This window comes from Canis lupus, chromosome 4, assembly GCF_003254725.2.
Source record: "Canis lupus dingo isolate Sandy chromosome 4, ASM325472v2, whole genome shotgun sequence".
Taxonomy (NCBI): Eukaryota; Metazoa; Chordata; class Mammalia; order Carnivora; family Canidae; genus Canis; species Canis lupus.
Window position 1 is genome coordinate 62,074,236 of NC_064246.1, and position 16,309 is coordinate 62,090,544.

Sequence of the window (16,309 nt, forward strand, 5' to 3'; positions counted from 1 at the left end):
TTGGCTCAGGTCATGATCTCAAGGTTATGAGATCAAGCCCTACACTGGGCTGGGTGTGAAGTGAAGAGGAGAAGAAAGAGAGAGAAGCTTAAGTAGACTTAAATTAAAAGCTTAAATTTTAAGTAGACTTAAATTTAAGCTTAAATTTTAAAAAATTTTTAAAGAAAAATAAACAAGAGAACCTCAATAATAGGGAGATTTGGGTTTATGAGATTGCAATATAATCCAAATTTCTCTAATCTCAGAACAAGCAAATTTCTAAGATAGCATTATAATAATGATGGCTGGTAATTTATAAACACTCTTAACTTGAGAATGGCTATAAAGAACCAAGTGTAAGACTTCAATGTTGCAGCTGATTTCAAGCATTCCTTTTAATGGATTTTATGTACTAAAAGTATGATCACCTCAAATCTCTATAAATAGGAAATTGAAACATGTTCACTTTGATACATCAAAAAATATTAAAATAGGCACCGCAAAATATACTTATGGTTAAAGGTCAAATTTATTAGAAGATTAAGAGATGTATTATACCTGGACTATAAATACTGCACAGCTGACTTTATTCACAGTCAAGCACAGAGATATAGTCAGTGCCAACCTATTTTGTGGATACTCTTGTTCTTTTGTTCCAAGAAAAATTTGCACCGTAAGACTTGGACTTGGGTTTTGGAACCTTCCTCTCTTCAATGTCATAGCTCCACCCTACAAAACAAAAACAAACCCAGAGAAACACAATTAGAGATATCTCAAGAGCACAGCAAGTAGAAGCTAACTTTCATAAATTTAATGTTCATTTATTATGAAGAGTACATGTCAGCACATCTGAAATATACTTAGTAATGTTTTCCCTTATAATCCTGTGACAAGAGAGTCCAAAATATTGCCTGAAGATGATTTATTGTATCTCAAAACTGTCACCCATGATGTGACTTCTCCTTGCTCAATATTCTTTGTTCAATTACTTATGGTTATGTATTTATGTAAAATTTTTTATTTCTCTATGTGGTATAATATGCATCCTCTTTAATAACTGCAGTGCGGAGCATTGAGCAATATAGTCTGTCTCACTGTTTTCTAAAAGCTCATGTTTTCACAACAGTTTGGATCTCACTCAAAGCAATACAGGAAAGTGTACATAGTTATATACATATCTATGTACATAAATAATGGATTCGGAGCATTAAAAGATTACTTGGTCTAGCTCTTTGGACTATGGCAGGCTACTGATTAAATTCAAGAACTTTTTCAGCATTTGTATCAAGGGCTATCTATTTAGAATCCCATGGAAATACTTGATAACAATGCAAATTCTTTGTCCTGATCAAAGGCTCGCTGGATCTAATTTCTGGTAGGGGCTTGAGAATCTGTACTTCAACTATTGATCCTAGATTTTTATGCATAGAAGTTGAGAACTACTGGCCAAAACGATCTATTATCTTCTGAGAGTCTTTGTATCTTCTCTCCAAAGCCCTTCTCATTGTTTTATGATTTTGAAAAGTAGATTTATTCATGTCCATGTCTTCTGCTTTATTAGTTACTCAGTTCTTCTAAGTTATGGAGAACAACCCTTCAACATCCTCCTCTTTGAAAATCATTCTATTCCCTAGTGCAAGCAACCTCTGTAACTTTTACTTTTCTTCATAAGATTCATTTTCCATTCCTGTAGTTTATCATTCTATCTGAGGATTTTCTTCAAATAACTCATCTTGAAACACTTGATTCATTACTGAATCATGCAGTCATGTAAAAATGTCCACCAAACTCAGTATTATATGTCTAATTAAGTAAACTTCTTGATCTTGTGAGTCATTCTAAGTTCTAGTGCCTCTTGGTCAGTATAGTATTTGCTGCCACAAAAACTTATATTTCAATAGCTCCCTACAATGCAATTTTGCCATCAAAGTGAAGCCTGTGAAAATCAAAGCATATTGCTACTGCTGCTTATTTTAGTGTCCAAAAAGAGAAAATAATTAATAATTCCATTGCCAAAACTCCATCTTCAAAGAAAATCCATGTGCTATAAGGAAATTGAGGCAGGAAAGCAAATGAAACAAATGGTTTAAACATACAAACAAAACATCAGAATCCAGGAGAGAAAATATTGATTCAATTTACTTGCTTAAACACAGCCTTACTTTCATGGAGTAAAGTTTTGAGTACTTTCTAATCCATTAAAACAGAAAAAAATTAAAAAGCTGTCTCTTACTTTAGGAGGACCTGAACTTGTAAGTACATTAATAAGTGGCAAATAGCATTTCAAAAACTTTACTAATGGGCCTAAGAAAGTACCTACTTCATAGGTTGTCATGAGGATTAAACAAGCTTATTCATGTGAATGCTTAGAAAACACCTGGCCCTTAATCATTTATTGGGTTCTATGAAAAAGGTACTTTTCTAAAACCTTTATATGAACTAATATTATTTCCTTTATATAACTAAGGAAACTGAGGCACAGAGTGGTTAGTTAACTAGCACAAGCTCACTTGGCTAGGAAGGGACAGAATCAGGACTTATCAACAAAGACAATCTGGGGCGCCCAGGTGGCTCAGTTGGTTAAGCATCTGCCTTTGGCTCAGAGTCCTGGGATCAAACCCCACATGATGCTCTCTGCTTGGTGGGGAGTCTGCTTCTCCCTCTCCTTCTGTCTGCAGCTTCCCCTGCTTGGGTGCTCGTTCTCTCTCTCTCTCTCTCTCTCTGTCAAATAAATAAATAAATACAAATCTTATTTAAAAAAAGGACAATCTGATTCCAGAGCTTCTGCCTTAACTAATACTGTGTCTCATGTGGTTTACAGCAAGCACTTGATAAATAAGCTATTCTTTCTGTCTCAAATTTTATTTGCAACTTTCTAGCAACACATCTTCTATATGAAGTGAAGCATTAATGTGAATAAAATTTCCATCACATTGGAACCCATTACTTTCGAATTAACTATAGAAAGGAATTTTGGTAAGCAAATTAATATTGTGAACTGAACATGATAACTTTAACATTATAAACTTCTCAAGCATCTCCTACATTAACCAGCAAATGATGCTGTTAATTATTTAAAAAAAACTCAATTCAATAAAGCAGGTATAATAATATTTACTGAGCATTTGCTATTCATTTAATAAACATTATTAATTGCATACTGTATGTCAGGGACTGCTGAGACACCAGAGGTAAAGCTGTGAATAAATCCCCAAACTACTTCAAGCTAGCAGAAGAGAAACTGATAAGTAAATGCATAGTATATTAGGTGTTAATATAGTAATATCTATGATTAAAAATACATATTTTATGCTAATGAGCACTAAAGAGAAAACACCTTAGAGTAGGTACACAGGGAAACCCACCCTCCTTGAGAAGGTCACATTTGTCTGAACACCTGAAGGAGGTCAAACAGTTAGCCGTGTGGATGTCTGGGAAAAGAGCTTGAGGCAGGAGCATATCTAGTATTCTATGTTGTTAAGTCTTCTACTAAGTGCTTTAAATGTATTTTTACAGAATTTTAAAAGATCGTAGGTTGCCTGGTTTATAAAGTAGGCATTATATATACTCCAACTTTATATCTAATTATTAAGGAAAAATAAAGCACAGAGAAGGTAAATAAGCAGCCTAAAGCCACACAGCTAAGTGGCAAAGTCAGTGTTTTACTGAGGTCGACTTTAAAATTATGGACCGAATCACGTCATAAATAGTTTAAACTGCATTTCTTTAAATGCATCTTGTAATTGTAATTTTTATCTATTTCACCCATTTCCTTTCAATCTTTGTGATTTTTAACCCCCCCCCAGTTTTTATAAATGTGTCTCAAGAATGCCTGGAAAGTAAGTCTATGTTCATCATATGTCCTCCCACTCCCACCCCAGTTGTGGAGGAAGGAAAAGGTTTCTAGTGTAGATGCTACATCCTGTTATAATGATTGTTGGTAAGTTATCCAAGGCCTCCATGATCTCTTCTTGCCAAATGATGGGTGAGAGAATCTATGCTCCCTCCCTACCCCTGCTTCCCAATATATACTCTCCAGCCCAATAAAGACATTGTAAGAGGAACTGAAGAAGAAATGAGGAAACACTTGGACATATTTAGGAATTGGTATTATACACAAATAAATACATACCTGATACTCTCTCATTTACATGGTTAATCTTTCAACCACTGGGGAGAAAAATTTTTTTTTACTGCATCAGAATGCAGATGTAGCTCTATTATCTGTTTTGTTCATGGAGTTTCAAAATGCTGTCGGGGTCACTGCAATGTGAGATGACTGGGATTTTGTACACATAAAAAAACAACTGGTTTGGGTTTTCTCCTTTAACAAAGGAGTGACCTGGCTCTTGGGAATTGTGAGCCAGATCATAGTTGCTGTTGATGGTGATAACAATAAATAGAAGTATCATTATAGGGACTGGAATGTGGACGGGCAAAGCACCTTGGAAAAACAAAAACACACGTGGAAGAAACTAATATTTGCTAAGAATACCCATCTCTATATTATTATTGCTCTACCACAGCCACCATGATTATTAGGATGTAGAGGGGGGAAAACCCTTTTTCTCGCATTTTTCTGTTAGAAACAACTTTGTTCCCAAAGCTGCACAACCAGCTAATACACTTCTCTGATTAAGTAGGTATGAGGAAATCTAATGATAACTCACAAGAGACTGAAACTCAAGTCAGAGTCTACATAAATCTCCATTTGGATTTTCTATCACGGAGAAAATTTTTCTACTATGTAGGACTGATGCTAGGATGAAAATCTGCTCTTTTGAGGGGGGGGGGGGTCCTCTATTACAAATCAGACCACATTTCCAAGCATTCTTCTCCAAAGTATTTACCTTACAATGTGTAGATAAATTATTTTATTGGTCCCACTATACTTCATACTACATACAATCTTTCCCAAGTTATTTTTTCTAATATTGTGGCAATATACCAGCTACTGGAACAAGCAGTGAACTTTAGCTAAAAACACAAAATAACCATAAGAATAACAACACTTGAAAGGACTGTAAACATTTGTACTTAATGGATAAGTTACATGAATTATGCTTATTTTCTACTTCCTATTTGGAAGTTGTTCTTAAAAAGAACATAACCTGGAAGAAACAACATAAAAATTTAAGAATGGAATTTTATATGTAAAGTGTTAAGCTTCTATAAGAAATTTCTTTTCAACACTAAGAGTTTTTTTTAAAAACTCAAACTTAAGTTTCTGTATTAGATCATGGAAGTGAAAACACTTGCATTCTCTGAAGAATGCTTATACAAAATCAAGGTGTAGTGTATGGCAGTGGTCCCAATATGTTGTTCTATTAGGACACTGAAAACCAGCCCTTACTCTTCCCAGCTGTGCAACAGAAGAAGATCAAAGCAACTGAGTCCAAAGCAGCTGCCCCAGGGATGGAGTAAGCTCCTAGGGCTGCCGTCACTTCCCACTGAGGAGAGCAGCCATATGGCACGGATTAACCACAAATCCAACCACCAGCACCTAAATGATGAGAAGCTGACTCCCTTTGCTGTTTCACACACTGGAATGCTTTCACAAAAATATTTTGATCTTTAAGCCCTAGTATCAGAGAAGTACCTCTGGCAAATACTGTAGTAAACTTAAAATGTGACCTGTAATATCTTATGCTCAATTTCATTTTTGGAAATATGCCCATTTATTTTGTTGATCTCCAGGCTGTGGTTGAGTTATTCTACTTCCTACAATATGAATGTTTGGTGAAATCTTTCAAATGCACCTCCATAAAAAAGCCCCAAACTCAAGAATCAAAGACCAAAAAACAACACAAAAGGCCTCTGAACAAAACAAGACCATGAAAATTAACTTGTGAGTTCTATGTATGAGACAGAAAATTGATTCCATTCACTTTTATATACAGAACCATTTTATTTATGGTTCAGTAATGCAAAAATAGAGAAATATTCATTAGTGCTTTTATTGTTTGTGAAATGTTACTTCTGGTAACCTTGGTTCAAGTCCTATAAAATGTCTTTCTCCTGTAATAATCTAATCTCAAACCCTGATAGTTCAGAAGTGAATAGTTTAATAGTTTTTCCTACTCTCCTTCTGTGTACAAAGCAAGAAGCACTGCATAATTTGGCACAAAATGACATAACTGGGAGTCACTGCTAACAGAGGCAGAGGATCAGAATAGAAAATGCTTTGGGAAGCCAAAGCAAGATATATTGATACTTGAAAGGTTTTGTATCCACATTATGCCTCCGTAAAAGCACAGCATAAACTTTTAAAATATAATTTAAAGAGGGGGGAGAGGGCTGTGATAGCCTTTGAGGGATTTCACTTTACAAGTCTTGGGCCAGAGCAGCCCAGGTGGCTCAGCGGTTTAGCGCCGCCTTTGGCCCAGGGCCTGATCCTGGAGACTTGGGATCGAGTCCCACGTCAGGCTCCCTGCATGGAGCCTGCTTCTCTCTCTGCCTCTCTCTCTGTGTGTCTCTCATGAATAAATAAAATCTTTAAAAAAAGAAAACACTAAATTAAAAAAAAATAAAAAATAAAAGTCTTGGGCAGCCTGGGTGGCTGAGTGGTTTAGCACCACCTTCAGCCCGGGGTGTGATCCTGGAGACCCCAGTCCCACCTCGGGCTCCCTGCATGGAGCCTGCTTCTCCCTCTGCCTGTGTCTCTGCCTCTCTCTGTGTCTCTCATGAATAAATAAATAAAATCCTTTAAATGAGTGAGTGAATGAATGATAAGTCTGTCTACTTTGAAATTCCCAAGTACCTAATACTTGGCAAGGGAAGAGGTTCAGATTAATTTGCAAGCATCTTAGATCTTCTTTTAGAAAATAATATGGAGAAATAACAGGGGTTGGGATACATTTGCAAAGTAACTCTTTCCACAAAAATTATATAAAATTATTTAAACAAGCAAATAAGGTGAAAATGTGAGGCACCTGAAATATTTATTAGATTAGTAACATTCTACACCTGCCACAGCTGCAACACCTCAAAAATAAACCCACCTTTGATGTGATAGTCAATGGCCCCCTTAAATTTTATCTTTTCAAATAATATAGTTGCTATACAGTATTATTTTTATTTTCAAAGCAGTAATTGGAACCACATTATTCAGAATTTGCCACAAAATAAACTGGTCGGTGTTCCAAAAGTACATGTGAAAATCAGTCATTAGAAATTGAGAACATATTTTTTCTAGAGAAAGAAACTATACAACAGTGGTACATGTCCAAAAATCACTCTCAGAGATTTTGATGTAACTGGTTTGGGTGTGGTCTGTGCATAGGGATTTCCAAATCCCATTTAACCCATAATATACTAGGAACCTCACTAAGCCACCACGTATAACCTTATCTCCATGAGAAAAATTATTTTAGACCTCCAACAGGAAATTTAAATCTCTCTCCCCACCCCAACATTGTCTGTTTCTCAAGAAGCTTAGCAGTTCAGGAGTCAAGCTGAACATTTTTCTGGCCACAGGACAGTACCTGGGACTGGGGATTGAGAAGAAAGAACTACAAAGAAGAAAACTGGGGCTTCAACAAAAAATTATGCAGTGTCTATAGCATGCCAGATCTTAGCCCTGATCGTGGTCCTTGAGTTATATTGAAACCTTGTAAGATGTAGGTACAAATAATCCTCATAATTTGTGGATTCTGTATTTGTGAATTTGCCTGTTTACTAAAATTTACTTGTAAACTCCAAATCAATATTCATAATGCTTCCATGGTCATTAGTAACATGCACAGAGCGATGAAATTTGAGTCACCCAACATATCACTTCCTAATTGAGGTCAAGCAAGGTAATGCTCTGCACCTTCTTGTTTCAGATCTCATACTGTAAACGAGTGTCTTTTTCCGTGGTCTATTTACAGCTACATTTTTTTGCTTTTTTGTGCTTCTTGGTGATTTTGCTGTTTAAAACGGTGCCACAAGTATAGTGCTCTAGAGCTTTTTAGTGTTCCCAAGTGTAAGAAAGGCTCAGATATATCAATACGTATGCTAGATAAACTTCATTCAGGCATAAGTTACAGTGCTGCTAGCTATGAATTCAATGTTCATGAAATCAATAATATGTATTAAATAGGTGTTTTTTTTTTAACATTTTTTTTTTATTTTTTTAATTTATTTATGATAGGCACACAGTGAGAGAGAGAGAGGCAGAGACACAGGCAGAGGGAGAAGCAGGCTCCATGCACCGGGAGCCCGATGTGGGATTCGATCCCGGGTCTCCAGGATCGCGCCCTGGGTCAAAGGCAGGCGCCAAACCGCTGCGCCACCCAGGGATCCCTAAATAGGTGTTTTTAAACATTTGAACACTGGAGACGCCTGGGTGGCTCAGCGGTTGAGCTCAGGGCATGATCCCAGGATCCCGGGATCAAGTCCCACATTGGGCTTCCTGCATGGAGCCTGCTTCTCCCCTCTGCCTGTCTCTACCTCTCTGCTGACTCCCTGTTTTGTTTTTGTTTTTTTTTTTAACTTTGCTCTCTACTAAGTTTGGGAATTGGTTTTATGGTCTAATCATTTGATAATTCCCTTAAATAAATTAATGGTTTCAGAGATCTGTTGTCTAAATGGGTGAAAAAAAAAGACAGAAAATCTGGTCTGTTGGACTTTGCAGTCTATTTGAGCTCAAACAAATGAAGAATTTGTATTCACTAAGAGAACAGCTATTTAGCATGGATTACTGAATTTCCTAATTCTGTTACCTGTGACTGAAAGTTTAGAACTAAAGTTATAAGCTGTGTGACTGACTACTGACTGGTCTGTCTATATGTGTTAATTCAGAAGGGTCTTTACCTCTCATTATATGTATGGGTAATGTTTTTCCACCTCTACATGTTATTAATGAATTAGATTATAAAATCTCTTAAAGGGGCTCTGTTCTGAATGGCTTATAGAAAAAAATAATTCCTAAAATTCTTAGAAAATAAGGAAATTCAACTTCTAAATAGTCTTAATGTGGTAGCTCAATAAGGCATTCAACTCTTGATTTTGGCTCAGGTCATGATCTCAGGGTCATGAGACTGAGCCCCAGTGGCCTCCACATTCAGTGGTGAGTCTGCTTGAGATTCTCTCCCTCTGTATCCTGCCAGCCCTTGCTGGGACTCCCCAACTTCCCTCCCCTTCCCCCGCCTCAAAAAAGTAATCTGAGAGACAGAGAGAAAGAGATGGAGGCAGAGGGAGAGGAAGGCTTCCCACAGAGCATAGAGCCCGACGTGGGACTTGATCCCAGGGCCCTGGAATCACGACCAGTGCTACAGGCAGATGCTCCACCGACAAAGCCATCCAGGCGGCCCTCAAAAAAGTATTCTTAAACATCTAAGGAATTCGAGTTCAGGGCAGCCTGGGTGGCTCAGTGGTTTAGTGTCACCTTTGGCTCCCCAGCGTGATCCTGGAGACCCAGGATCGAGTCCCACGTAAGGCTCCCTGCATGGAGCCTGCTTCTCCTTCTGCCTGTGTCTCTCATGAATAAATAAATAAAATCTTTAAAAATAATAATAATAATTATTATTATTATTATTCAAATTCAGATAACATAGATGAGTCTCGGGGTGCCTGGCTGGCTTAGTCAGAAGAGCAGGCAACTCTTGATCTGAGGGTTGTGAGTTCGAGACCCACACTGGGTGTATAGATTACTTAAATGAATAAATAAAAACTTAAATAAATACTTAAGTCTTTGAAAAATACATATAGCTGATCTTTGGGAAATAAGACAAATTTAACAATTTTGATTTAATAAAAGCAGCTATGTTTATTTAATAAAAGCAGCTATGTTTTCTTTATTAGTGTTAAATATAACACAAGCACAGAACTTTATTGTTTCAATATGTTCTTTCTAAACTTATTTTAAATTTACAGATCAAATAAGCTAGCATTACTTCTGTTTAATGTTTATAATCCTAAAAAATATAAATTTGCATTTATCCAAAATCATTGATTATTCTGGTAATTTTAACAGTAATTGTGTTTTATAGTATGTCACTTTGAAAAATAATTTCCAAGATCTTTGGATAACTTAAAACCTTAGATGATGTTAATGGATATTTATTAAATACCTAGATCATTTCTAAGAATACTGAACAACCGATTACTAAGCAAAAATTTAAGTTTATATACTTTTGCTTCTTGATTTTATATGGTACAGAGAGGTTGTACCTTTGGGTTTGTTAATGGATGCGTTCATTTTTGCCATTTAGAGAAGTTCCACTATAAAGAGTGCATGTGGTTGTAGAAAGTTGTTAAGTGAATTTATAAGTTTTGCTAGTTTACTTAAATATTAGTGTGTAACAGTTTTCAATGATCTCTGTTTCCTCTATGAAATCAGAGTAACTTTGATTAAAAGATATAATTAACATACAAAATTTTATTAGGAGCAATAGTGGCAAAGAGGTATAACTTCATATGCAAGGTAATGAGATGTGTTTCTGTTCTTCAACAGAAAAAAAAAAAAACAGTATAGAGAGGTCCCTTTCAGGCAACTGACCTGAATAATGGAAACTTGATCAAGAGAAAAGGACCCAGCGTGACCACCAAGCTCATGGTAAACAGGCTCACTAAGCTACCCACCTCAAAATAGCCATAGGCCCTAACTGACCAATTACAACTAGGCACACAGTTCCTAAGATTACCAAAAATTCCATACTCTTTCACTCTGCCCAATAACTGTGGTCCCTCACCACCTCCTCATCTCAGTCTTTCCTTTGCGGTCTTGTCCACAGCTTCCTTGCAGTGTATTCAATAAACCTCTATCTCTTTTGTTGTGCCTTGGGTGAATTCTTTCACCTCCTGCACTGTCACAGCCACCCTTATTAGTCAGGTCACCCCATAGTTAAGTCCTAAAGCTAATGTTCAGAATGAGAAAGAGAATGGTGAAGGACAAAACCTGAATGGATGCTGAAAGTTATGTAAGATTTAAAAAAGAAAGTTGTGTTTGGCTTACGGTATGTCTAAAAAGTCTGAAAAGCTATGAAATGTGTTAAAATCTTAGCAAAGTTTGCTCAGTTTGGGTGCGCTTATTTCATTAGTTCACTGTTTACTGCCTCTATCTACAACACGAAGGGTTATTCTTTTTGTCTAATCTGCCTAGATTTCAAAGTTTCTGCGGCTTACCAGAATAACTTTAAATGCTTTATGCTGACTTTAGGTCCTTGATGACGTCTGTAAGAGCTCAGGATCTTTACAGTCATGTTACCTTTTATGTCTATAAGTTTTATTATCCCTTTGAAATGAGCAGTCAAGTACTGTTTGTCCAGCACCCACGATCCTATTCCTATCCTAAGTGTGCAAATCTACTGACATTTTTAAATTTTTGTCTTCCCAAAATAACAGCCTAAATGTAAAATAAGATTCAGATTATCTTTGTACCTAAGAAACTATTTTCATGATTCCCCAGAGGGCCTCTGGAATATCACAAAGATGTATTCTTTCAACCTTGTGAAAAGAGAGATACTGGAAATAACTGGGTTTATTCGACATGATACTATTTACGAATATAAGAGTTATCAAGTCAGAAGATGCTTAACCCTCCTGAGGTTAAATCTATATGGGTAAAATGTTAATAGAAATATTTCAGAAATTTATGTTATATGCTAAATATAGATTCTCAGTGCCCAGTAGTCCATGATGTTTTATTTATCAGACACAATTTCACTTATCTTTAAAAACATTAACTTGGTTGCATCTTCCATAGTTTGGAATCCTAGAGGATCATAGTTTGGATCACAGAGGCCAGTATATGCAAATTGGGAATCCAGATCACTTATCAATGGAGTTTTATTAATATGCAAATATTTAGGATCTACCCCAGATTTACTGAATCTCTTTACTTGATTTTCTTGACATATTTTTGGTATATTCTTACTATATGTTTGACACATTCAGGGTATATTATATCTTAGGATTAATTATTTCTCTGTAAATATTATGTTCACGTATTTTTATAAATTAGATGCACATTCACTGTTTTCTTTGAAAACAGGCTTTATGGTTTAGCACCGCCTTCAGCCCAGAGCCTGATCCCGGAGACCCGGGATCAAGGGGCTCCCTGTATGGAGCCTGCTTCTCCCTCTGCCTGTGTCTGTGCCTGCCTCTCTCTCTCTCTGTCTCTCTCTCTCTGTGTCTCTCATGAATAAATTTTTTAAATTTAAAAAAAAAAAACAGGCTTTAATACTGATTACAGATATTTTGTCTATAACATTTTTGGTATGACTTTAAGTTGCATTATTCTTATTTTGAATGCTTATATTTCATTTCTGAAATTTACCAGTAATGTTAATTACAGCCATCTTAAGTCTTTTATCACTTAGGAATAGATTTTTTTGTTTTATCCTGATGCTATCCTGAAATCCATTACAGGCCAGAGTGCTTTGTCTTCAACAAAGAAAGAGCCTCAGAGCTCCATGGAAGACTTAGGTATTCTTGGGTATAGGCTTCTGATGCCGTAAATAATTGTAAGACCATACCAGTAGACTGAGTCAGGATTTCCAGAACTCTAGCTGAGGAGCAGACAAATTTATGACACAGTGAAGCCAGAGTTAATGATACAGGACTGAATGCATTGATGAAGGCTGAATATAGTTTTTGTTTGGAATATTTCTGATATTGTTTCAATGTTCTATTTTCTGGGCAGTTAAGGAAGTCCTTTCCCTTTTCTCCTGGGGTATCTATAATTTAATAGACAGTGTTTTGTAAATTAAAATTGGAGTCATTTGTAAATGATATTAGTTTCCCTGCATGACCCCTACAGAACTGGGTAACTCTTGTTGAATATTCTTATATTCATGGCAATATAGTAATTGGCACATTTTCAATATGTCCTCCTTTTTATTAGAAAATAAGTGTAACCAATGGCTATGAAATGAAGGCCTTACCTAGATTGACATATTTGACAATGCTACTCATTTAATCAGATATGACCACATACTTTTAAGGAACTAAAGTTGACAAAAATCCTTCTAGGAAAGTGGCCTGGCACCAGGCTAACTTAAAAATTCCTCAAGGTAGGAAGGAACCTTATTTTGAGGACTTTCATATTTCCCTGAGAAGGGAAGGAAAATTTGCCCAAAGTAATAGGTATCACAGAAGAAATCTGGTGGCAAGTTATTGGTTGCGAAAAGCCTAACCTGAGATTCCTTATGAAAAATTTCAGCAAAGCAAACTTAAGAAAGCTTATATGGTGAAGAGCAGCAGAACTGTGGCCTCCCAAAATGCCTTTTTGGCATACGGATTTGGAGCTGGTTATTTAAAAAAAAAAAAAAAGTAAACACAGGAAAATCTCTGAAAATGAAGAAATTGCCCTTTTGTGAGGGACATTTACATTTATAAGGGAAATCTCCATTTGTAAAGGTGTCTCCCACTCTGTATTAGGAAGTAGAGGATGACTAAAACTCTGGAAATTCACCAATGGAGAAGCGTTGGAATTAAATCTGCCTAACAGTTATACCCTTCTTTATGGTGCATTGCCTCCCAAGACTCACTCTCCCCAGCATCCTCTCCCCAGATCTATTGTCTTTACCTGGAGATTTTATTTAGGTGGTGGTAAAGGTCATTCTGGAGTTACACAGTTTTCCCGGGTGTACAGGAGGTATACATGTTACTAAACCTGTTTTTTTCTCTGTTAATCTTCCAATTATGAGGGCAGAGGTCTCAGCCAAGACCTATAAAGTTAAATGGAAAATTATTTTTCCTCCTCTACAATTGCAAATTATTCATTCTTGCTATACCTAAATAATCAGGCCAAATATTAGCCCAATATTTTGTGATCATAAATCTTTGGGATTTTCTTTTTAACAAAGCAGAAGGGTAGAAACAAATTATGTTTCAATAGAAAACTGCATTATCTATAGTATGCCTTTCCCCTTCCAGGTTATCAGATTTCAGTTTAATTCCTAGTCTTTCAGCTATTTTATTTCTTTTTAAGTTGTATGACTGATAGATATGCAAATTATGTCCTGTGTCCTACTGGTAGTGATTTAATTAACTGCCCTTCCCCCACAAAACGTCCATCTGTCTCCATTTGCATTCCTTTTTTCCACATACATTTGTGCTGTTTTGACTTTTACTTTGAACTGGCTATAACATCTACCTAGTTCCTTTATATCGCATGAATAAAATAAATTCTTTAACATGAATTTTTATATCTGTAGGAGTCCTGATTCTTACCTTTTGAAACAAAGGTGTCTTTTTAACAAATGAGTGAATGTTAGCTTGAGACCCTTGTTAGTAGGTTTTAAGGTAGGTGGAAGTCCAGACTTTGCTGATGGGTCTACTTCTGGGATAACTGTAAATCCTGGGTTGCAGTTCCAATTACCTCCATATTTTCCTCAATCCAGGGCTTGACCTGTCTGCTTCCTCCCCTGCTTCTACCTTCTATTACTTCAGAGGCGGGTTTTCTTCCCCAATAGATCCACTGTGGACAGAATGCAGTTTCACAGTTTATCCTCTATCCTCCTACTCCTGAAAGAAACCCTCCTCTATTTTGAGAATTTCAAAGAGTTTTTACAGCTAACAACAATGAGAAAAACACAGGGGGTAAAATGACCTACCAAAGGAAAGTCACAAAGTTTCAAATCAGATCAAACGGGGAAAAGGCCATTTCTGGTTTCATTAGCATGTAAATGGTAGGAGACCCTACCCTTCTATCACTGACATTTTTCCACAGCCATCTTCTCCGGCTCTCCTAGACGCAGCTTCCTTCTCCTCCCCGCCCTCACCCTCAACCCTAGAAGGAAACACTAGGAAAGACAAAAGCCACAATGGGTGAGAAAGGTAGGTCTTTTCAGTATACAAAGAACTAAAGTGAGGTTCATCTACATTTCAGAGGAAACCCCAGATACTCTTTTCTCTTTTTACAAAGAAAGGTTATCTTTGAAGAGTTCCTCTGGAATATTTGCTGAGCTCAAAGAGAGACCTTCAGGAGGAGGCCCTGGGGTTAAAGCCAAAAGACACAGGGGTATTTATATTTTCTTTACTTAGTGTGTATGGGGGAGGTTGAGAAGTAAGATTTGGAGGAGTGGAAGGTAGGGAGCAGGGAGAAAAGCCACAGGGAGGGCATTCAGTCTTTTCTCCTTTCCCATACCCTAGTTTCACAGAATTAGCCCTCTGAAGAAGCGAGATATGGTGAGAAGAGAGACCTAAGCAAAACAGAAGCAGGGGGGTAGTTACAGGAGTTATTAATAGCAAGAAGAAGAGAACTTCTTTTAGTCTCAGAAATTATATATTCTTACATAAAATTCTTATATAAAAAGATGAACCTGCACAGTACCTTATATGGTTAAGAAATGAAAAACGGGTGATTAATGGGATCTTGTGGTATAATATAGGTCTCTTTTAGCTATTTTATTTCATTATTATATTACGTGTAACATAAGAGTTTCCACTTATCCTTGATTCATACTGAGTAAGAGTAAAGAATAGAACTATACTTCTCAAAATACAAAACGTGAAGTTTTCAAAGTTGGATAAGGTTTTCATATTTATGATATTCACTATAGAATATGTATTAGTGATTCAGAATATGTATACAACGTATATTCTGTACATTGCTAATAAGTACTATAGATCAGTGCTGTCCAATAAACATAATGTGAAACACAAATACTTTTAAATTTTCTTTTCTCTTCTCTTCTCTTCTCTTCTCTTCTCTTCTCTTCTCTTCTCTTCTCTCTCTTTCTTCTTTTCTTTTCTTTTCTTTTCAAGTTCATTTAAGTAATCTCTATACCTAATGTGGGGCTGGAACTCCAGAGCCCAAGATCAAGAGCTGCACAGTCTTCTGACTGAACCAGCCAGGTGCCTCAATTTAATTTTAAATTTTCTGATAGCCACTTTTAAAAAATGACTAAGGAAATATGTAACATTTATTTTAATTGTATTTTCCTAGCCCAATATATATCCAAAATGTTATCACTTAAATATGTAACCAATGTAAAAACTTAAGTTTTTTTTATACCAAGTCTTTGAAATACGATGTATATTTTACACTTATTGCACATTTCAATTTGAACTAGACACATTTCAAGTGCTATACAATCTCATGTGGCTACTGTATTGGACAGTGCTGACTTAACTGATGTAGGAAACAAAGGCAAAAGAAAAAAATTAAATTTCCTTACTGTCTACAGCCCATTGAAAGTCCTTGAAATAGGCAGAATGACCTTCCTCAGAGAGCTTAGCTATCCCCATCCCCAGGATCCTGTAAGTCTTAATATATAAATATTTCTTTGAAAACTTCCTTTATCTCTACCCCCCCCAAGATACTTAGCAAACATATGGCCCACTGACATACATCTGAAAGGTCTCAAGACTGAGTTTTTACCAAACAGTAATAAATGAC

The 16,309-nt window shown here is 36.3% G+C and overlaps 1 protein-coding gene across 6 annotated transcripts in view; it reads right to left on the minus strand.

Moving 5' to 3' along the window:
- Positions 1-489: 489 nt before the first annotated feature.
- NDUFS4 (NADH:ubiquinone oxidoreductase subunit S4) overlaps positions 490-16,309 on the minus strand; it is a 113,570-nt gene continuing 97,750 nt past the window's right edge. For 4 of the 6 annotated variants that reach the window (XM_025434361.3, XM_049109275.1, XM_049109274.1 and 1 more), the window contains one exon: positions 490-708. In XM_025434361.3, coding sequence (XP_025290146.3) covers positions 605-708 — 104 coding nt within the window. In that variant the 3' untranslated portion in view covers positions 490-604. Of the gene's footprint in view, positions 709-13,492; positions 13,635-14,139; positions 14,387-16,309 lie in introns of all 6 variants that reach the window. The other 2 variants (XR_007410346.1, XR_007410345.1) reach the window with 2 other exon arrangements.